General features: G+C 41.5%; 1 protein-coding gene across 2 annotated transcripts in view; it reads left to right on the top strand.

The window, feature by feature from the left end:
* The window catches only part of LOC143774204 (NXPE family member 3-like), an 80,716-nt gene that overhangs the window by 42,015 nt on the left and 14,567 nt on the right, over positions 1 to 24,134 (top strand). For both annotated transcript variants that reach the window (XM_077261581.1, XM_077261580.1), the window contains exon 2: positions 20,039 to 20,530. In XM_077261581.1, coding sequence (XP_077117696.1) covers positions 20,039 to 20,530 — 492 coding nt within the window. The remainder of the gene's footprint in view (positions 1 to 20,038; positions 20,531 to 24,134) is intronic.

Below are 24,134 nucleotides of genomic sequence, written 5' to 3'. Positions count from 1 at the left end.
TATATACATGTGTATGTGTGTGCTGTGTGTATACATGTGTATGTGCAGTGTGTGTATACATGTGTATGTATGTGCAGTGTGTATATACATGTGTATGTATGTGCAGCGTGTATATACATGTGTATGTGTGTGCTGTGTGTATACATGTGTATGTATGTGCAGTGTGTGTATACATGTGTATGTATGTGCAGTGTGTATATACATGTGTATGTATGTGCAGTGTGTGTATATACATGTGTATGTATGTGCAGTGTGTGTATATGCATGTGTATGTATGTGCTGTGTGTATATGCATGTGTATGTATGTGCAGTGTGTGTATATACATGTGTATGTATGTGCAGTGTGTGTATATACATGTGTATGTATGTGCTGTGTGTATATGCATGTGTATGTATGTACAGTGTGTGTATACATGTGTATGTATGTGCAGTGTGTGTATACATGTGTATGTATGTGCAGTGTGTGTATACATGTGTATGTATGTGCAGTGTGTGTATATACATGTGTATGTATGTGCAGCGTGTATATACATGTGTATGTGTGTGCTGTGTGTATACATGTGTATGTATGTGCAGTGTGTGTATACATGTGTATGTATGTGCAGTGTGTATATACATGTGTATGTATGTGCAGTGTGTGTATATACATGTGTATGTATGTGCAGTGTGTGTATATGCATGTGTATGTATGTGCTGTGTGTATATGCATGTGTATGTATGTGCAGTGTGTGTATATACATGTGTATGTATGTGCAGTGTGTGTATATACATGTGTATGTATGTGCTGTGTGTATATGCATGTGTATGTATGTGCAGTGTGTGTATATGCATGTGTATGTATGTGCAGTGTGTGTATACATGTGTATGTATGTGCAGTGTGTGTATATACATGTGTATGTATGTGCTGTGTGTATATGCATGTGTATGTATGTGCAGTGTGTGTATATGCATGTGTATGTATGTGCAGTGTGTGTATACATGTGTATGTATGTGCAGTGTGTGTATACATGTGTATGTATGTGCAGTGTGTATATACATGTGTATGTATGTGCAGTGTGTGTATATACATGTGTATGTATGTGCAGTGTGTGTATATGCATGTGTATGTATGTGCTGTGTGTATATGCATGTGTATGTATGTGCAGTGTGTGTATATACATGTGTATGTATGTGCAGTGTGTGTATATGCATGTGTATGTATGTGCTGTGTGTATATACATGTGTATGTATGTGCTGTGTGTATATGCATGTGTATGTATGTGCAGTGTGTGTATATGCATGTGTATGTATGTGCAGTGTGTGTATACATGTGTATGTATGTGCAGTGTGTGTATATGCATGTATATATGTGTGTAGTTTGTGTATACATGTGTATGTATGTGCAGTGTGTATATACATGTGTATGTATGTGCTGTGTGTATACATGTGTATGTATGTGCAGTGTGTGTATATACAAGTGTATGTATGTGCAGTGTGTGTATATACATGTGTATGTATGTGCAGTGTGTGTATATGCATGTATATATGTGTGTAGTTTGTGTATATGTGTGTGAGTGTGTATGTGGTGATATGATTATATTTGAATAAGTGTTGATTTTGGGGTGCGTCTTGTTGGATACGGTGTTACCATCAGGTATATGTCCTCCATATTTTGTATTGGCCACTTCATTGTCTTTTGTGTGCAATGCACTTGATAGATTTGTGAGTGATTTACACCAACCTATATTGCACGTTTGCACTTTGCACTTTTGTCACTTTCCTTTTTAACCCTATTATGGGTTACTTTTTTATCCTTTAACGTTTCACGATTTCATGAATTTTTAGTTAATTTGGGAGACATATACATATAATTACTATATAACTGTCTAATTTTCTTTTGGTACACCGTAGGCCTATTGGCTACTATATAACTTTTGGAGATTCAATTTTAATCATTTTATCCAACATGTGCACTTTTATTTATATGTATCATTACCATTAATAAAGATTTATATACATTAATACATATACCCTGCTCTGTTTTCCTTTTTCTGGGACTGGTATCCAGGCTTTAGGTGGTTGGTTCTTTTTTTCTATGTGTATGTGCAGTGTGTGTATATGCATTTATATATGTGTGTAGTTTGTGTATATGTGTGTGAGTGTGTATGTGGTGATATGATTATATTTGAATAAGTGTTGATTTTTTTGTTTAAGAATAATTGTGGATTGTTGTTCATGAGAAAAAAAAGACATCACCTAAAAAGAAGCCCTAACTTATCTTTTGAACCCCATAATAATATAATACCCTGTCTTATTTTGGGGGTAAACATGGTAGTTACCATGACATGTGACTTTCACTTTACTGTAATATGGCTGATTACTATTATTTTGAAAACAAGGGAAACTCTCCTCTCTGTTTTCTATTTTTAGTCCTCATGTGTAGTTTATGTCTTTTATTGTTTCTTTTTATTATTATTAGTTTTTCCTTTGGTCCCTTAATGCCCCATCACAAATGTATTTGCCATGGAGCGTGTCATGAAAGTTAGAACATGCTCAGAATCCAAGCTTACTCCACATATTGCAGATGATGACTTTAGAATATAGCCGTCATCTGACTCTGTCATTGCGCCTGCCAATCCCTGTTGTTAACTTCTTAAAGGGAACCTGTCAGCAGTGCCGGCGTTAGCGGCAGGCAGACCAGGTAGCTGCCTAGAGCACTCACTCTCCAGGGGCCCCCAGCCAGTGGCGTGCTGCTAATTGCGGCACATCATGCAGCAACTATGGGACCCATGAGTCACGGGGGCCCATTTGCTGCCAGCGCCGACTCCCCCCCTGCTGCCGCATTCAACTATGCGGGCGTCTATCAGGTACAGTTAAAAGCAATGATGGAAGAGAGAGCATCACATGACGCTCCCTCTCCCATCATTTCCCTGTGCCTCTGACACTGCAGGTGCGCAATGACGTCACTTCATCGCACACCCACTGTGTGCCGCCGCTGAGACCGGAGTCAATCCTGAAGCAGCATGGGGCACAAGGAGAGGTGAGGATTGTGTTTTTTTAATATATCAGTGAGTGAGTAATGGACTGTGGGGCCATTCTTGGGGGGCTGTTTGATATTGTATGGAGGGCTACATTATATGCTTTGGGGGCTGTATTATATTCTATGAGGGAGTATTGCATCTTACTCTTTGATGGGGCTGCATCATATTCTATGGGGAGGTGGGCTACATTATATTCTATGGGGTTGTATTATATTCAATGAGGGAGGGTTGCATCATACTCTATGAGGGGGCTACATTACACTATATGAGGGGGCTATATTGTATTATATGGGGAGTTGCATTACATTCTATGGGAGGCTAAACTATATTGTATGCAGGGCTTCATTATACTCTATGAGGGGGCTACATTATATTCTATGGGGGCTTAAAGAATCATAGAATGGTAGAGTTGGAAGGGACCTCCTGGGTCATCTGGTCCAACCCCCTGCTCAAAGCAGGATTCAATAAATCATCCCAGACAGATGTCTGTTCAGCCTCTGTTTGAAGACTTCAATGGAAGGAGAACTCACCACCTCTCATGGCAGCCTGATCTACTCATTAATCACCTTAACTGTCAAAAAGTTTTTGCTAATATCTAATCTGTGTCTCCTCGCATTCAGTTTTATCCCATTGCTTCTAGTCTTTCCTTGTGCAAATGAGAATAAAGGTCATCCTTCTACAATGTGACAGCCCTTGAGATATTTGAAGACAGCTATTAAGTCTCCTCAGTTGTCTTTTCTGCAAGCTAAACATTCCCAAATCCTGTAACCGTTCCTCATAGGACATGGTTTGCAGACCAGTCACCATTCTGGTCACTCTTCTCTGAACTTGCTCTAGTTTGTTCATGTCTTTTTTTAAATGTGGTGCCCAAAACTGGACACAGTATTCCAGATGAGGTCTGACCAAAGAGGAGTAGAGGGCAATAATGACTTTGCGTGATCTAGACTGTATGCTTCTGTTAATACATCCCAGAATTGCATTTGCCTTTTTTGCTGTTGCATCACACTGTTGACTCATGTTTAGTATGTGATCTATTAGTATACCCAAGTCATTTTCACATGTGCTGTTGCTTAGACCTTCTCCTCGCATTATGTATATGATTTTTTCATTTTTATTGCCCAGATGTAGCACTTTGCATTTTTCTCTGTTAAAACCACTCTGTTAGTTGCTGCCCACTGCTCCAGTTTATTTATGCCTTTTTGAATCCTCTCTCTCTTCTCTAGTATTAGCTATCCCTTCTAGCTTTGTGTCATCAGCAAATTTAATTAGTGTGCCCTCAATTCCTCCATCTAAATCATTGTTAAAGATGGTGAACAATACAGGGCCCAGGACAAAGTCCTGTGGTTCCCCGACTTGAGACATTCCTCCAACTGGATGTGCAGCCATTTACGACCACTCTTTGGGTCCAATTTCTAAGCCAGTTATGAATCCATCTAACAGTTGCCTTGTCCATTCCATACTTAGTCATTTTTTCAATAAGGATGGTGTGAGATACTTTGTCAAATGCTTTGCTGAAGTCAAGATATACTATATCTACAGCATTTCCCTGATCCACCCAGTCAGTGATTCTGTCAGAGAAGGAAATTAAGTTAGTTTGACATGACTTATTAGTTACAAACCCATGCTGACTCTGGTTAATCATTTAATTCTTATCCAGGTACTTATACACATGTGGTTTAACAATTTGTTCAAATATCTTTCCTGGTATGGAAGTCAGACTCACCAGCCTATAGTTCCCTGGGTCTACCTTCTTCCCCTTTTTTGAAGATAGGAACAACATTTGCTCTTATCCAGTCTTCTGGGACTTCTCCTGTTCTCCCAGAATTTTCAAAGATTATGGACAGTGGTTAAAAAATTTCTTCTGCTATCTCCTTCAGTACTCTGAACTGCAATTCATCTGGACCTGGAGACTTGAATTCATTTATGTTAGCTATGTGTTTCCTCATTTTCTTTCTGTTTACAGATATCCTGGATTCTTCTATTCCTTTAAATAGGACAGTGAAGATCAGTTGATGTTGCATTTCCTTTCTGGGAGAAAACAGATGCAAAATAGGAATTTAAAAGTTTGGCCTTCTAAACATAATTTCTTACTTTATCATTATTTTCATCCTATAGCATCTTTGACTTTCACTTTACTTTTGACATATCCCCAAATTCTTTTTATTGCTTTTGACATCTCTTGCAAGCCTTAATTCATTGTCAACATTAGCTAATCTGATTTGTGCCCTGCAAGTTCTGCAGATAGCATTATATTTTTCTTTAGATATGCCTCCCTCTTTCCATTTGATAAACATTTTTCTTCTTTTTTTATCATGTGTTTAAGTTCTGTGTTCATCCATCCTGGTTTCCTTAAATGCTTCCTATTCTTCCCTCTTTTTGGAATTGTTAACAATTGTGCTTTGAGAATCTCATTTTTAAAGATTTCCCAACCTTCCTGGACATTTTTGTCCTTAAGGATATCCAACGATTGGATCCCTCTGATTCTCTTTCTGAGACACTTAAAATCTGCCTTTCTGAAATCTAACCTTGAAATCTGAGTCTTCACAGGTCTTCCTCCTCTAGTTATCCAAAATTGTAAAATAGCATGGTCGATACCTCCTAGGGTCCCAGCCACTCTTACCTCCTCAACCATTTCCTCCCTGTTTATGAGGATTAGATCCAAGGTAGCAGATCCCTTTGTTTTCTCCCCTACCTTTTGGAAGATAAAATTGTCAGCAAGAGAGGATAAGAATTTTTTTGACCTGTTACTTTTGCCTGAGAGAGATTCCCAACAAATGTCTAGATAGTTGAAATCTCCCATGACAACTATGTCATATTTTTTGGAGAACTTGGCCATTTGATACATAAAGAGTTCATCCATATTTTCAGCTTGCACAGGTGGCCTGTAGTAAATGCCTACAATGGTGTCCTTTCCATTGTTCTGTCTTCGTATTCTTATCCAAATAGTTTCCACAGAACTCCCAGTCTCTGAAGCTTCAATCTCTGTGCAGATATATGCTTTTCTAACATACAGTGCAACACCTCCTCCTCGTTTATCAAGTCTTTTTCTGGCAAATAAGTTGTATCCTTCTAGCCTTGTATTCCAATCATGTGTATCATCCCACCAAGTTTCAGTGATTCCAATTACAACATATTTCTTCTCTGTGTTAGTAGGTCCCGTTCTCCTTGTTTGTTGCCCATGCTTTGTGCATTTGTATAGAAACATTTTAGTTTGTGATTGGTTTCTTTTCCTCCAATATTTTTATTATTTAGATTTTGTTTGTCCTTGTTTTTCCTTTCCATTTCTAATAGCAGAGTTCTCAATAGTATTTGTCAGGTGTATGGCTTTTTCTGGACTTTTGCTTCCCTTCCCACATTGTTCTAGTTTAAAGGTCTCCTGATGAGTGCAGCAAGGCGACTTACAAATACTATATGAGGAGGGCTACATTTTATTCTATGAAGGGGCTACATTCTACTTTATAATGGGTCTGCATTATATTCTATGGAGGGGCTGTATTTTATTCTGTGGGGGGCTGCATTACGCTCTATGAGGGGGCTACCATATTATGCATTATACTATATGGATCACAATGAGGAGTGTATTATACTATATGGAGGACTGAGCAGCATATTTTAATATATGGAGGACTGAGGAGTGTATTATACTATATGGAGAACTGAGGAGTGTATTATACTATATTGAGGACTGAGGAGTGTGCTTTAATATATGGAGGAGTATGAGGAGTGTATTATACTATATGGAGGACTGAGGGGTGTATTTTAATATATGGAAGACTATGGGGAGTGTATTATACTATATGGAGGACTATGGGATGTGCATATCACAATATGGAGGACAGTGGTGCACATTGTAATATATGGAGGACTATGGGGTGTAATATACTAAACAAGCAAAATGCTGCATATTCATCAAGTGATTGGATTGTTTATGTGGGAACAGAAATCCTTGTTCTCAGCAGCACATCGCTGGTGTAAACTGTAGATGTGCTGCTGATAACATGATACTGTATGGGGACAGATTGATCTAATTGTGATTGTTCTGTTCCCATCATTCTTTCTCAGTTGGTGTAAAGACGCCGGGAGACAAGCGTCGAATGACTTCATTATTGTAGATCACACTCGTTTAGCGGCCTGAGATCAGTGCATGTAAATACAACAGAAATGCTTCTGTGTGATATGCAATATGTCAGCATTTGGGGCCCCATTTTAATCTTTTGCCGAGGGCCCCACTTTGCCTAAAACCAGCCCTGCCTGTCAGCAGGATTGTGCTGAGTAACCTACAGGCAGTGTCATTGTAATCAGCATAGCGACACAAACCTGACACTGTCTGTAGGTTACTCAGCACAATCCTGCTGACAGTTTCCTTTTAAGTGATGTTGTCAATTGCTGTCAATGGTATTGTTGTACAGTTGAAACTAGAAGTTTCCATCTACTATACATTAAGACACATCTGCATGTTTTTCTCAATATCTGACCTGAAATCAGAATAAACCTTTCCAGTTTTAGGTCAATTAGGAATACCATAATTATAATTTGACAAATGCCAGAATAATGAGAGAGAGAGAATGTTTTATGGCAATTTTACTACTTTCTGCAAAGTTAAAAGTTTTCATACATTTCATTAGTATTTGGTACCATTGGCCTTAAATTGAAAGACTTGGGTCAAACGTTTGGGATCTCCTTCCACAAGCTTCTAACAATAGTTGGTCAGAATTTGTGCCCATTCCGCCTTACAAATCTTGTGTAACTGATCCAGCTTTGTAGGTTGCCTTGCTCACATCAGCCTTTTCAGCTTTGCCTATACATTTTTAATAGGATTGAGATCAGAGCTTTGTGATGGCCTCTCCAAAACATTAACTTTCTTGATTTAACTTCCTGGGTTATGTCTTGAGATATTGCTTCAGTATTGCCGCATAATCTTCTTTTCTCATGATGCCATCTATTTTGTCAAGTCCATCAGTCGCTCCTGCAGCAAAACAGCCCCACAACGTGATGCTGCCTGTTGTGATCCTAATGGCAGAGGATCTCAGGGTCTTCAGCAAAGTCTGCAAACATAAAAACTAGCTCTTAGGGAGGTGGTAACTGAGCTGACCATATACCTGATCCTAGCCCACAAATAATAGCAGCCAGGGAACGTGCCTACGTTGGTTCTAGACGTCTCGCGCCAGCCGGAGATCTAACTAACCCTTTCAGAGAAAATACAGACCTCACTTGCCTCCAGAGAAAGATACCCCAAAGTAGATACAGGCCCCCAACAAATAATAACGGTGAGGTAAGAGGAAAGGACAAACGTAAGTATGAACTAGATTCAGCAAAGAGAGGCCCACTAAATAATAGCAGAAATATAGAAAGCGGACTTATGTGGTCAGCGAAAAACCCTACTAAAATATCCATGCTGAATATCCAAGAACCCCCGTACCGACTAAGGGTATGGGGGGAGAATATCAGGCCCCTAAGAGCTTCCAGCAAAATCAGGAATCACATTATGAACAAGCTGGACAAAAAAAACAGAATAATACAAATAAACAAAAAACAAGAAAGCAGGACTTAGCTTATGTTGCAAAAATCAGGACCAGTAGACAAGAGCAACCAGACAAGGACTGATTACATGGATGCCAGGCAATGGACTAAGACTCCAGGAAGTTTAAATAGAAACACCCAGAGTCTTAACGAACAGGTGACTAAAAACCTGAGGAAAGAGAATCCAAGAACCATACCGCGAGTGAACACAAGAGGGAGCCCAAAAGTATAGTTCATAACAGTACCCCCCCTTTAAGGAGGGGTCACCAAACCCTCACTACGACCACCAGGGCGATCAGGATGGGCAGCGTGAAAAGCACGAACCAAATAGGCCGCATGAACATCGGAGGCGACCACCCAGGAATTATCCTCCTGTCCATAGCCCTTCCATTTGACCAGATACTGAAGCCTCCGTCTAGAGAGACGAGAATCTAATATCTTCTCCACCACATACTCCAACTCGCCCTCAACCAAGACCGGAGCAGGAGGATCAACAGCAGGAACCACAGGCACAATGTACCGCCGCAACAAAGACCTATGGAACACATTGTGAATGGCAAACGACACAGGAAGATCCAAACGAAAAGACACCTGATTAAGGACCTCCAAAATTCTATAAGGACCAATAAAGCGAGGCTTAAACTTAGGAGAGGAAACCTTCAGAGGGACAAACCGAGAAGACAACCAAACCAAATCCCCAACACGAAGTCGGGGACCCACACCGCGGCGGCGGTTGGCAAAACGCTGAGCCTTCTCCTGTGACAACTTCAAGTTGTCCACCACATGATTCCAAGTCCGCTGCAACCTATCAACCACAGAATCCACCCCAGGACAGTCAGAAGGCTCAACATGACCAGAGGAGAAACGAGGATGAAAACCAGAGTTGCAGAAAAATGGCGAAACCAAAGTAGCGGAACTAGCCCGATTATTGAGGGCAAACTCAGCCAATGGCAAGAAGGTCACCCAATCATCCTGATCCACAGAAACAAAACATCTCAAATAAGCCTCCAGCGTCTGATTAGTTCGCTCCGTTTGGCCATTAGTCTGAGGATGAAAGGCAGACGAGAACGACAGATCAATGCCCATCTTAGCACAAAAAGATCGCCAGAATCTGGACACAAACTGGGATCCTCTGTCAGACACAATATTCTCAGGAATGCCGCGCAAACGAAACACATTCTGAAACAACAAAGGAACCAGATCGGAAGAGGAAGGCAACTTAGGCAAGGGCACCAAATGGACCATCTTGGAAAAACGATCACACACCACCCAGATGACAGACATTCCCTGAGACACCAGAAGATCTGAAATGAAATCCATGGAAATGTGTGTCCAAGGCCTCTTCGGGACGGGCAAGGGCAAAAGCAACCCGCTGGCACGAGAACAGCAAGGCTTAGCCCGAGCACAAGTCCCACAGGACTGCACAAAAGCACGCACACCACGTGACAAGGAAGGCCACCAAAAGGACCTAGCCACCAAATCTCTGGTACCAAAAATCCCAGGATGCCCAGCCAACACCGAGGAATGAACCTCGTAAATAACTCTGCTGGTCCATTTATCAGGAACAAACAGTCTATCAGGTGGACAAGAGTCAGGTCTACCAGCCTGAAATCTCTGCAACACACGTCGCAAATCAGCAGAAATGGCCGACAAAATCACTCCCTCTTTAAGAATACCAGCCGGCTCTGAGACTCCAGGAGAATCAGGCACAAAGCTCCTGGAAAGAGCATCAGCCTTCACATTTTTCGAACCAGGCAGGTATGAGACCACAAAGTCAAAACGGGAGAAAAACAATGACCAACGAGCCTGTCTAGGATTCAGGCGTTTAGCAGACTCAAGATACATCAGGTTCTTGTGATCAGTCAAGACCACCACACGATGCTTAGCTCCCTCGAGCCAATGACGCCACTCCTCAAATGCCCACTTCATGGCCAACAACTCCCGATTACCAACATCATAGTTCCGCTCTGCCGGCGAAAACTTCCTGGAAAAGAAAGCACATGGTTTCATCATAGAGCAACCAGAGCCTCTCTGCGACAAAACAGCTCCTGCACCAATCTCAGAAGCATCCACTTCAACCTGAATGGGAAGTGAGACATCAGGCTGGCACAAAACAGGCGCCGAAGTAAACCGGCGCTTCAGCTCCCAGAAGGCCTCAATGGCCGCAGGAGCCCAATTAGTGACATCAGAACCTTTCTTGGTCATATCCGTCAGAGGTTTAACAACGCTAGAAAAGTTAGCAATAAAACGACGGTAGAAATTAGCAAAACCCAAAAACTTTTGAAGACTCTTAACAGACGTGGGTTGAGTCCAATCATGAATAGCTCGGACCTTGACTGGGTCCATCTCCACAGCAGAAGGGGAAAAGATAAAACCCAAAAAGGAAACCTTCTGCACTCCAAAGAGACACTTTGAGCCCTTCACAAACAAGGCATTATCACGCAAAACCTGAAACACCATCCTGACCTGCTTTACATGAGAATCCCAATCATCAGAAAAAACTAAAATGTCATCCAGATAAACAATCACAAATTTATCTAGATACTTCCGGAAGATGTCATGCATAAAGGATTGAAACACTGAAGGAGCATTAGAGAGCCCAAAAGGCATCACAAAGTACTCAAAATGACCTTCGGGCGTATTAAATGCAGTTTTCCATTCATCTCCCTGCCTAATGCGCACAAGGTTGTACGCACCACGAAGATCTATCTTGGTGAACCAACAGGCACCCTTAATCCGAGCAAACAAGTCCGACAATAGTGGCAGAGGGTGCTGAAATTTAACCGTGATTTTATTCAGAAGCCGATAGTCTATACAAGGTCTCAAAGATCCGTCTTTCTTGGCCACAAAAAAAAATCCCGCACCAAGAGGGGAAGAGGATGGACGAATATGTCCTTTCTCCAAAGACTCCTTTATATAAGAACGCATCGCGGCATGCTCAGGTACCGACAGATTAAATAATCGTCCCTTAGGAAACTTGCTACCAGGAATCAAATCTATAGCGCAGTCACAGTCCCTATGAGGAGGAAGAGCACTGGACCTGGACTCACTGAACACATCCTGATAGTCAAGCAAAAACTCAGGAACTTCTGAAGGAGTGGAGGAAGCAATAGACACCGACGGGGAGTCGCAATGAATTCCCTGACAACCCCAACTAGACACAGACATAGCCCTCCAATCCAGAACAGGATTATGAGCTTGTAACCATGGCAGACCCAAAACGACCAAATCATGCATTTTATGCAGAACAAGAAAACGAATCACCTCCCGATGTTCAGGAGTCATGCACATGGTCACTTGTGTCCAATACTGCGGTTTATTCTCTGCCAATGGCGTAGCATCAATTCCTCTAAGAGGAATAGGATTTTCTAAAGGCTCCAGGACAAAACCACAGCGCCTGGCAAACGACAAGTCCATAAGACTCAGGGCAGCGCCTGAATCCACAAACGCCATAACAGGGTAGGAAGACAATGAGCAAATTAAAGTCACAGACAAAATAAATTTAGGCTGTAAGTTACCAACGGCGACAGGACTAACAAACTTTGTTAGGCGTTTAGAGCATGCTGATATAACATGTGTAGAATCACCGCAGTAAAAACACAACCCATTCTGACGTCTATGATTTTGCCGTTCAGTTCTAGCCTGAATTCTATCACATTGCATTAAATCAGGCGTCTGTTCAGACAACACCGCCAAAGGATTAGCGGATTTGCGCTCCCGCAAACGCCGATCAATCTGAATGGCCAGCGTCATAGAATCATTCAGACTTGTAGGAATGGGAAAGCCCACCATCACATTCTTAATAGTTTCAGAAAGGCCATTTCTGAAATTTGCGGCCAGAGCACACTCATTCCACTGAGTAAGCACGGACCATTTCCGAAATTTTTGGCAATACACTTCGGCTTCATCCTGGCCCTGAGAAATAGCCAGCAAAGCCTTCTCTGCCTGAATTTCAAGATTGGGCTCCTCATAAAGCAATCCGAGCGCCAGAAAAAACGCATCAATATTCGCCAATGCCGGATCTCCTGGCGCCAATGAGAAAGCCCAATCCTGAGGGTCGCCCCGCAAGAAGGAGATAACAATTTTAACTTTCTGAGCTGAGTCTCCAGACGAACGAGGTCTCAAAGAAAGAAACAATTTACAATTATTCCTAAAATTCCCAAATTTAAATCGATCTCCAGAGAACAGCTCAGGAATAGGAATCTTAGGCTCTGACATAGGACTGCCAATAACAAAATCCTGAATGCTCTGCACACGAGCAGCAAGCTGATCCACACTAGTAATCAGAGTTTGCACATTCATGTCTGCAGCAGAGTTTCAAGCCATTCAGAGGTAAAGGGGAAGGAAGAAAAAAAAAAAAGCTCAGAACTTCTCTTTTCTTTTAATCCCACTTCTGCAATGCATTAACTATTCAGTGGCCTGGCATACTGTTGTGATCCTAATGGCAGAGGATCTCAGGGTCTTCAGCAAAGTCTGCAAACATAAAAACTAGCTATTAGGGAAGTGGTAACTGAGCTGACCACATACCTGATCCTAGCCCACAAATAATAGCAGCCGGGGAACGTGCCTACGTTGGTTCTAGACATCTCGCGCCAGCCGGAGATCTAACTAACCCTTTCAGAGAAAATACAGACCTCACTTGCCTCCAGAGAAAGATACCCCAAAGTAGATACAGGCCCCCAACAAATAATAACGGTGAGGTAAGAGGAAAGGACAAACGTAAGTATGAACTAGATTCAGCAAAGAGAGGCCCACTAAATAATAGCAGAAATATAGAAAGCGGACTTATGTGGTCAGCGAAAAACCCTACTAAAATATCCACGCTGAATATCCAAGAACCCCCGTACCGACTAATGGTATGGGGGGAGAATATCAGGCCCCTAAGAGCTTCCAGCAAAATCAGGAATCACATTATGAACAAGCTGGACAAAAAAAAACAGAATAATACAAATAAACAAAAAACAAGAAAGCAGGACTTAGCTTATGTTGCAAAAATCAGGACCAGTAGACAAGAGCAACCAGACAAGGACTGATTACATGGATGCCAGGCAATGGACTAAGACTCCAGGAAGTTTAAATAGAAACACCCAGAGTCTTAACGAACAGGTGACTAAAAACCTGAGGAAAGAGAATCCAAGAACCATCCCGCATGTGACCACAAGAGGGAGCCCAAAAGTATAGTTCATAACAGCTGCCACCACCGTGTTTCACAGTTGGGATGGTGTTCTTAGGCTTCCAAGCTTCTCCCTTTTTCCTCCAAACATAACGATGGACATTATGCCCCAAAAGTTCAATTTTAGTTTCATCAGACCACAGGACATGTCTCCAAAAATTAAGATCTTTGATCGTGTGTCCATTTGCAAGCATTAGTCTGGCTTTTTTGTGCTTTTTTTTGAGTAATAGCTTGTTACTGGCAGAGTGGTCTTTCAGCCCATGTTGATACAGAACTAGTTTCACTGTGGATATTGACACAATATTAATAGCTTCCACCATCATCTTCACAAGGTCTTTGCTTTTGTCCTTGGGTTGATATGCAAATGTCGGACCAATAGACGTTCATCTCTAGGACACAGAACTCGTCTCCTTCCTGAGTGTCATCATGGCTGGACATTCCCATCTTGTTTGTACTTGCGTATAATTTTTTGTACAGATGAACAAGGCACCTTCAGGTATCTTGAAATTGTACCAAAGGATGAGCCATACTAGTGCAAGTCCACAATTCTCTTCCTGATCTTGGCTGATTTCTTGAGACTTTCCCATGATGCTACACAAAGAAGCAGTGTGTTTCAGGTGTGCATTAAATACATCCACAGGTGTGTCTCTAATTAACTCAGATGTTGCAAGAAAATAGAATCTTCCAAATACGTGACATCGTCATATGGGCAGTCCAAAATTGTTTAAAGCCATAGTAATCTTATTATTTGTAAACTTTTGACTTTGCAGTAAGTAATACAAATGCCTTAAACCATTCTCTCTCTCGCTCAGTATTCTGGCATTTGGCAAATATGAATAATTATGGTAATCCTAATTGACCTAAAACGGGAAAGGTTTATTCTGATTTCAGGTCAGATATTGAGAAAAACCTGCAGATGTGTATTTTTATATAGTGGATGGAAACTTCTGGTTTCAACTGTATATACTAAAAGTCATTACACGATCTCAGGTTCAAATCGCGTCAGGAGACTAACAAACAAGCAAAGAAAACATTTTTAAATTTTTTTAAAAAAAATAACATATCCAAGAATTTGAACTTGCCTCCATTTTCCACAGTAAACAATAAAGGCATGTAAAAAAAAAAGAAAATACACACATTTTTTTTTTCTAACGTGTGTAAAAAATTCCAATCTATCTAAATATAAAACGAATTAACCAGGGCAAAAATTAATGTAAAGAGAAAAAAGATGACTATGTCAGAATCGCAAGATTTTGGTTTTGGCAGCTCCACGAAAAATGCAACAACAAGCAAATAAATAGTAGCATCTGCCACAAAATAGCATCAATAAAACATCAGGTAAGCATGCAAAAATCAAACCCGAATACGGCCCCATCAACTGAAAAATAAAAAAGTTACAGATTTTGGAAAATAATGGGAAATTGCATTTATTTTTAGTTTCACTATATTTGGAATGTTTTTCCGATTTTCCCATAAGTCATATCATTAAAGGAATGGTGTAGTACAAGAATATACTAGTCCCAAAGAAAGCAATCCCTCATATGACTTTGTCAGTGGGAAAATAAAAAAATTACAACTCTTGGATAAATGAATTAGTTTCTATGCAGGAAAGATATACATACAGTATCTTTGTACTGTATTAGTCAGTAGATAGGAATATATTTATAATTGAGAGTCCTCAGTGGTTGATACCTTTTAATGGCTACCTGAAAAGATGGTAACAAATTGCAAGCTGTCGAGACTACACAGGTCTCTTCTTCAGGCATAGAATAATACAAAATCTGAAGAATCACATATTTATGCACAACAGGCCACAGATATAATGCCATAGATAAGACAGGTGATGTAAAGCAGAAATACCATTATGTGAGAGTGATAAACAGTTGGGTCCATAAATATTGGAACAGTTCATAGATAAGGAGTGTGAATATAACATTCACACTTCTTATCTATGAACTGTTCCACTATTTATGGACACAACTCTTTATCACTTTCTCACAATGACAGTTCTGCTTCACGTCACTTGTCTTACCTTTTGAATTATTTCTTTATGTGCTCTGTTGTGCATAAATATGTGATTCTTCAGATTTTGTATTACTCTATGCCTGATGAAGAAGCCTGAGTAGTCTGGATGAATTCTCACCGCCACACAATAAGAGATAAAAGAATTGATCTAACTGTGGCCAAACATTTTTGCATCCCTGATCATAGCACCATGGATGTGAAAGTACTTGTATCAAAAGGGAATTTCGAATCTCAGAGAGACAGAAGAGTCCGGGAGTATAAACTCATGACAACCTTTGACACACTCAGTGCAGGAATGAATGTATTGCATGGATTTATTTCTCTTTACATCAATTAAAGAATTTGCTCCTCAGACCTTGTGGAGACGTCATGACACAGAACCAGACCCCAATCAGAGGACAATAAAATATTCACACTCCTTATCTATGAACTGTTCCAAAATTTATGGCCACAACTGTTTATCACTCTCCCATAATGATAGTTCTGCTTCACGTCACTTGTCTTATCTATTGCATTATTTCTTTCTGTGCTGTATTGTGTAGAAATATGTTATTCTTCAGATTTTATAGAAGGCCTTGCCTGATGAAGAGACCTGAGAAGTCTCGAAAGATTGCAATTTGTTACCATTAGCGTTGAGCGATACCATCCGATACTTGAAAGTATTGGTATCGGATAGTATCAGCCGATACCCGAAAAGTATCGGATATCGCCGATACCGATACCCGATACCAATACAAGTCAATGGGACACCAAGTATCAGAAGGTATCCTGATGGTTCCCAGGGTCTGAAGGAGAGGAAACTCTCCTTCAGGCACTGGGATCCATATTAATGTGTAAAATAAAGAATTAAAATAAAAAATATTGATATACTCACCTCTCCGGAGGCCCCTGCACCTTACTGCTGTTAACGGCAGCCTTCTTTGCTTAAAATGAGCGCCTTTAGGGTCTTCCATGACATCACGGCTTCTGATTGGTCACATGCCGCTCATGTGACCGCCACGCGACCAATCACAAGCCGCGACATCATTCTCAGGTCCTAAATTCCTAGAATTAGGAATTTAGGACCTGAGAATGACGTCGCGGCTTGTGATTGGTCGCGTGGCGGTCACATGAGCGGCATGGAACCAATCAGAAGCCGTGACGTCATGGAAGGCCCTAAATGCGCTCATTTTAAGCAAAGAAGGCTGCCGGTTAACAGCGGTAAGGTGCAGGGGCCTCCGGAGACGTGAGTATATCAATAATTTTTATTTTAATTCTTTATTTTACACATTAATGTGGATCCGATACCGATTCCCGATACCACAAAAGTATCAGAACTCGGTATCGGAATTCCGATACCGCAAGTATTGGCCGATACCGGATACTTGCGGTATCGGAATGCTCAACACTAGTTACCATCTTTTCAGTTAGCCATTAATAATAATAATAATAATAATAATAATAATAATAATCTTTATTTATATAGCGCCAACATATTCCGCAGTGCTTTACCGTTTAACAGTTTCAAACACAACAGTCATAAGTAACAATGTTAACAATACAATAATTAAAGCAACATAAGTCAACCCTGCTCATGAGAGCTTACAATCTACAATGAGTAACCATTAGCAAGATAGAAAACCCTGGCTGCTGCATTAAGGATAGACTGGAGAGGGGAAAGTCGAGCAAGGGGGAGGCCAATTAATGGAGCATTGCAGTAGTCCAGGCGGGACTGGATCAGGGCGACAGTGAGGGTTTTGTTGTTTCCATGGTGAGAAAATTCCGTGGCGGATTCTAGAGATGTTCTTTACAGTAGGTGTAAGTGGCACAAGCGGGCAAGAGATTGTATATGGGATGTGAGCCATTAAAACATATCACTCACTGAGGACTCTCAATTCTAAATATTTTTAGTTTCTCTGTGTAAACAGCTGGCTCATTCCCTCCCCTTGTCATCCACAATGACAGATGGTATTTCATTAACGGTTGCATAAGTCATCTTGTACTTCTTGACTTTCAATTTTTTCCATACATACATCTTGCTAGCACATTTTCTCCTCTTAAATAGTTTGAACTTATTCACACAGGTTCTCATATTAGTTATGTGACAAATGACATATTGTTCACATATTGTCCCCTCAGAGTATACTGCAGCCCAATTAGAGTACACTGCAGTCCCCCTCAGGATATACTGCAGCCCCTCAGGATATACTGCAGCCCCCTCAGGATATACTGCAGCCCCCTCAGGGTATACTGCAGCCCCCCTCAAAGTATACTGCAGCCCCCCTCAGAGTATACTGCAGCCCCCTCAGGGTATACTGCAGCCCCCTCAGAGCATACTGCAGCCCCCCTAGGGGAATATTACAGCCCCCCTCAGAGTATACTGCAGCCCCCCTAGGGGAATATTGCAGCCCCCCTCAGAGTATACTGCAGCCCCCTCAGATTTTGTATACAAAATTTATAGGAAAAAATTATTTGGCTAATGTCTCAATTTTCCGAGACCCGTAGAATTTTCATTTTTTGGGATCTCAGGTTGTATGAGAGCTTATTTTTTTTGCAAACTGAGCTGATGTTTTTCCTGATACAATTTTTTGGCTGAGACAAACTTTTGATTTCCTCTTATTGCATTTTACTGCAATGTTGCAGTGATAAAAATATACATCAAAGGTCATAAAGGGGTTAATTAATTAACAGTGACCAATTTCAGGTGATTGCTTTGTATAGGCATACTTCTTTCTTCTCTTTATTTCAAATTGGACCTTTTTTTGGTATGATTTAGTTTGATCCCGGTTTATTGGATTGTGCCCACTTTAATTTTCTCATATTTGAGGGATAAATTAATTGAAAAAAAAAAAATTACTCAATCCATACAGGGTTAAAGATATTATTACAACTTAAAAATACATAGTTGTTAATGCTGCAGCTATCTTGCAAGTAAATGCTATTGTAATAAAACTGTAATAAAATGATGCCCGATGCAAAATCTATGTATCTTTGATGGTTACCATAGCATCCTTCAGCTTTATTATCTCTCACCATGATGTCCGTCCATCTCACCCTCTTCTTGTGGCCTAACATTAGCAATTCCCAATTCCTTTGAAATAGCTCTGTCTTAATCAGCGCACTGGATTACCCCGATCAGGAGTTATGTTCCCCTAAACCAGCGGGATCTCATCCAGGTGGCTAAAAACAGTTATGCACTGGAAGGCTCTGAAGGGAATGCATTGAGACGCCCACTACTGGGGCCTATAGTCTCCTCTTCTCACCCACCATAGCAAATAAAAAGCTCTTACTTATTCTCTTCCTTTTAATTTCTGAGAGAAAAGTCAGAGACCATGGCTACATGTATGGATGAGGGTAAGGTTAGGGTTAGAACTAAGGTTAAGACTAGAGTTGGGGATAAAATTAGGATTAGTCAAGGGATGGGTAACTTTCTTTATTTCATATCTCGGCAAAAACGCTGAAAGGGTAAATGGTAAAATTATTTGTAGATAAGTATTTCCTTAAAATTCATGTGTAAGCGATAAGGACTAGTGAGAAGGAGTCAGGGAGAGCTCATGGTCCATGGGTTAGAGTCCATGTTGACAGTGTGATGTTCGTCCTTCGTAGTCTAAGATGACCATGGCTTCAGGGTTAGAGGAGAATTAGTAGTTATGGGTCCGGAGGTGGCTGATGAGTCTACTGGAAGGATAAATATGAGCTAAGTGAGGTGAGGTAAGAACCATGCAGTATGTGCGAGAGAGAGCTCTAGAAGTGAGGTGAGATAACCCTCTTCTGGTACGTGAGAGATGGATAATAAAGGAGTGTTTCCAGATAAGAACCTGGGAAATGAGAACAGACAAGTGTCATCCAGTGTGTGAGGAAGAGACAAGAAAGGAATGATAAGAAACCAGCTTCACGCAATTTGTGACATCCACACGAGAAAGGAGTGTGTGTCCAATGCATATTATTTTATGAGACAGGCATTAAGTCTTAGACAGTAAAGTGTTTTAGAAGATAAAATAAGAAATAATTAAAGTACAAAATTTTTTTTAGGAAAAATGGATTCTTTGCAAACTGGATCGTAGAATGAAATGTCGATGTAGGGTTCGCATCGGGCCTCATAAGAGCCTCATTTTATTTCCACAATGCCTCTTGTTCAGTAGGATATGATGGGGTACAAGGAAACAGGAAAGCATTCTATGCCCAGCAGAGTAAAAAGATACTGATTTTGGCCACCGGTGTCCCATACTGGGCTTCACCGAGGCTTACAGCCTTCTCATGTATTCTATAGTTTTGATGTCCCTCAATTTCTATCTCTTTAGTGTTTAATGATGATCTTCAGTTTATCTACAGATTACAATGGAAAGAAAGCTTCACACATGAGGCAAGTACATCTGCAACATTTAGCACTGCATCATTGCCAAAGATGAACCCCTGGGATGAAGAGCTCCTCATTCATTTAAAGTTGACTGAATGGCCACTGCCCCCGGACAACACAACTTTAGAGTTTTCCACGCATCCAAGGACATCAGAATTTTTCCTGCTTTATCCCCAGTCTTCCTATGCCGTGGGAGACAATTTGAAAGTTCTCATCATGGCCAAGGACCATAAAGGCCGGGCAAAGAGCTATGGTGGGGACTTTTTCCATGCAAAGCTTCATTCCCCAAGTCTCAAAGCTGGAGTGAGTGGGTCTGTGACAGACAACAAGAACGGCTCCTACACAGCCTCCTTCATTCTCCAGTGGCCTGGTGAGACCATGGTCTCCATAAAGCTCATGCATTCCAGCGAAGCTATTGGAATATTGAATGAGAAAAGGACTACACGACCAGATAAGGTAAAGCAAAACAGACAACTAATGAATAACTTATCACAGAAAACAGCAGTGATATTTGATATTTCAGACTTCAAAGACTCGGATGAGGCAAGTACACAGGTAGAGGGTGGGTCGTTAATGTGTGAGGATTGTCCTGGTAATCTGGGGTTATAGACTATGTACAACATCGTTTGAGTTCAACTTGAAAAAAATAGAAAACTTAATGATTAAACAAATGACTTCATTTTTTTCTGTTTACAGCCTTGTGACAAAAGTTTGATTGCTACAAATGCACAAAGTCTTAAAAAAGCTTGGTGGTTGACGGTCACATTTAGTGGCCCAACAATCTTGAAAACTGAAGGCCTTAAAGGGAAACCAGATGTATTCTATCTTATCTTTGAGCAGCATAATGTACGGGCACAGAGCTCGAATCCATCGCTGTATCACTTACTGGACTGCTTGGTGCAAATTTAATAGAATTCCTGTTTTATCTGTTGCTGGTGTAGCAGTGGTCAGAATGCTGAGCTGTGTATACCCTCCCCCACACACACACACCTATCAATGGCAGCTCTCTGTGTATATTGCCAATCAATGGTGGCTGTGGAGTTACACAAATTAGCCTGACTGGTCTGCACATTCGACTTCAGGTACCGCTACACTAAGCGACGCTCCAGCGATACAGACAACGATCCGACCTAAACTAGATCGCTGGAGCGTCGCTGTTTAGGTCGCTGTAGAGACGTCAAACACAGCAACTCCAGAACGATGCAGGAGCGATCCAGTGACGTAACCGCGACTCACTTATCGTTCACGCTCCATGTAAAAACATTGCTGGCATCGTTGCTTTTGCTGTCAAACATGACGATACACGCCGATCTAGCGACCAAATAAAGTTCCAGACTTCTAGCTCCGACCAGCGATATAACAGCGGGATCCAGATCGCTGCTGCGTGTCAAACTCAACGAGATTGCTATCCAGGACGCTGCAACGTCACGGATCATTGTCGTTCTCGTTGAAAAGTTGCTGAGTGTGAAGGTACCTTTAGTCACTCAGTGATAATCCCCTGCTGATAAAAACTGATTGTATTTAAACTACAACATCCACTTTAATAAGTGACACATCTGTGGATTGTGGCACTCATACTCTGTCTCTATAGTATGCTGCTCTTGGATTAAATAACGTACGTCTGCTGACAGATTTCCATGAACAAACTTGTCTGGTGAGAACAACTTATCGCTTATTCAAAGGATATGTGCTACATTTTTGATCAGTAGGGATAAAATCCCTGGAACCTGCACTGAACAGCAAAAGAGAACACTCAAATCCCTTGCAATTGGCTTTTTCTGGCAGCCCTATAGAGAATGATTGAAGGAATGATTGTGCCTCAAACCTTCTGCTCTATTTTATAATGGGAATACAAGTGCCCATAACCAGAAAACTCCTTTCAACCTTTGGAGGTTATATTTCATTCAGATCTCCTTCACTACCTACAACTAATAACTCAATCTTTCATGCCACCTGCACATCAAGCACATCTCTAGAATCTGACCTTTTAGTTCCCTTTCATGCTGCAAAACTCTCGCTGCTCTTATCCATTCTCATCTGAACCATGATGTACAATAACAAATTGTATTGTGGTACCGTGTTAGCCAGAAAAATCGATGTGAATACTTTTCTGCCCAATGATGACAGAAGTGTTCTAGGAGTGATACCTTTATTGGCTAACCAGAAAATAATATGTTTGCAGCTTTCAGAGCACAGTGGCTCCTTCTTCAGGCAAGATCACAAATAGATTAATAAGAAACAAGCACAACATTAAAGGCCCCGTCTCACTAAGCGATTTACCAACGATCACGACCAGCGATATGACCTGGCCGTGATCGTTGGTAAGTCGCTGTGTGGTCGCTGGGGAGCTGTCACACAGACCGCTCTCCCCAGCGACCAACGATCAGGGGAACGACTTCGGCATCGTTGAAACTGTCTTCAACGATGCCGAAGTCCCCCTGCAGCACCCGGGTAACCAGGGTAAACATCGGGTTACTAAGCGCAGGGCCGCGCTTAGTAACCCGATGTTTACCCTGGTTACCAAAAAAAACAAACACTACATACTCGCCTTTCGGTGTCCAGGTCCCTTGCCGTCTGCTTCCTGCTCTGACTGAGATCCGGCCGTACACTGAGAGCAGAGCGCAGCGGTGACGTCACTGCTGTGCTCTCACTTCTCACTGTACGGCCGGGAGTCAGTGAGAGCAGGAAGCAGACGGCAAGGGACCTGACGGACATCAGAAGGCGAGTATGTACTGTTTGTTTTTTTTTACATTTACGCTGGTAACCAGGGTAAACATCGGGTTACTAAGCGCGGCCCTGCGCTTAGTAACCCGATGTTTACCCTGGTTACCAGTGAAGACATCGCTGGATCGGTGTCACACACACCGATTCAGCAATGTCAGCGGGGCCTCAACGATCAAAAAAAGGTCCAGGCCATTCCGACACGACCAGCGATCTCGCAGCAGGGGCCTGATCGCTGGTACGTGTCACACATAGCGAGATCGCTATGGAGGTCGCTGTTGCGTCACAAAACTTGTGACTCAGCAGCGATCTCGCTAGCGATCTCGCTATGTGAGACGGGGCCTTTAGAGAATACTACAGGAGGACATTTGTTAGAGGGAGGGAGGTCCATAGATAAGCCAAGGTAATCAAATTAGGCATTTTCTTACAAATGGAGAGGCAGTGGGAATAATGTTCTTAGTTATCTGGAGTCCGTCTGGTGGAGGCGTGAATTGTATCCATGTAGTGACTCATAAATCCAGGTGTTAAATTGAGTCCTAGTGTCAACAAATTATGCATCTTCATTAGTTTGTATTCCCAAATGTTTCTTTCCCTGTGGTCCTTAAAATTACCTTTTAGTACTAAGACTTTTAAGTCTGTAATACTGTGTCTAGTTCCAGAGAAATGTTTTCCCACCGGTGTGTCCATTTCATTCCTGATTGTGTGTCTGTGTAGATTCATCCTAGTTTGTAGTCTTTGCATGGTTTCCTAAATATAAATACTTCCAGGGCACCTCGTGCATTGTATCACGTACACCACGTTGGAGGATGTACAAGAAAAGGAACCCATGACCTTATAGTCCTGATTTGTGTTTGGTACACAGGCTATATCTGTTGGTAATATGTGGGTACACGTTTTGCATTTTTTATTGTTACAGGGGAATGTGCCAGTCACTGATGGTGATGAGAGGACACTTCTGACAAGGAGATTCCTTAAGTTAGGGGGCTGTTTATAGGAGAGAAGTGGTAGTTCTGGGAATAGGTCTTTCAATTTGTGATCTCTATGGAATATGGGTTGGAGATCAGCACCAATTTTCCTTAGGATGCTCATGTGGGGTTGTATGTGACCACACACAAGAGGTACCCTGTTGTTATCCTCTCTCAGTTTGTAATCCAGGAGGCTGTTTCTTGGGATCCTTGTAGCCCTGTGCATCTGCTCGTCTATTACCAGTGGATGGATCCTTTTTGTAGGAATATACTCCCCAGGGATCGCAGCTGTAGTTCCCTGTCTTTGCTGTCTGAACAGATCCGAATATACCTCAGAGCTTGACTGTAGATGATGGATTTTTTTGTGTGTCTTG

This window comes from Ranitomeya variabilis, chromosome 5, assembly GCF_051348905.1.
Source record: "Ranitomeya variabilis isolate aRanVar5 chromosome 5, aRanVar5.hap1, whole genome shotgun sequence".
Classification (NCBI taxonomy): domain Eukaryota; kingdom Metazoa; phylum Chordata; class Amphibia; order Anura; family Dendrobatidae; genus Ranitomeya; species Ranitomeya variabilis.
The sequence above is the reverse complement of the archived record's forward strand: the minus strand, read 5'-3'. Positions and strand labels throughout refer to the sequence as shown.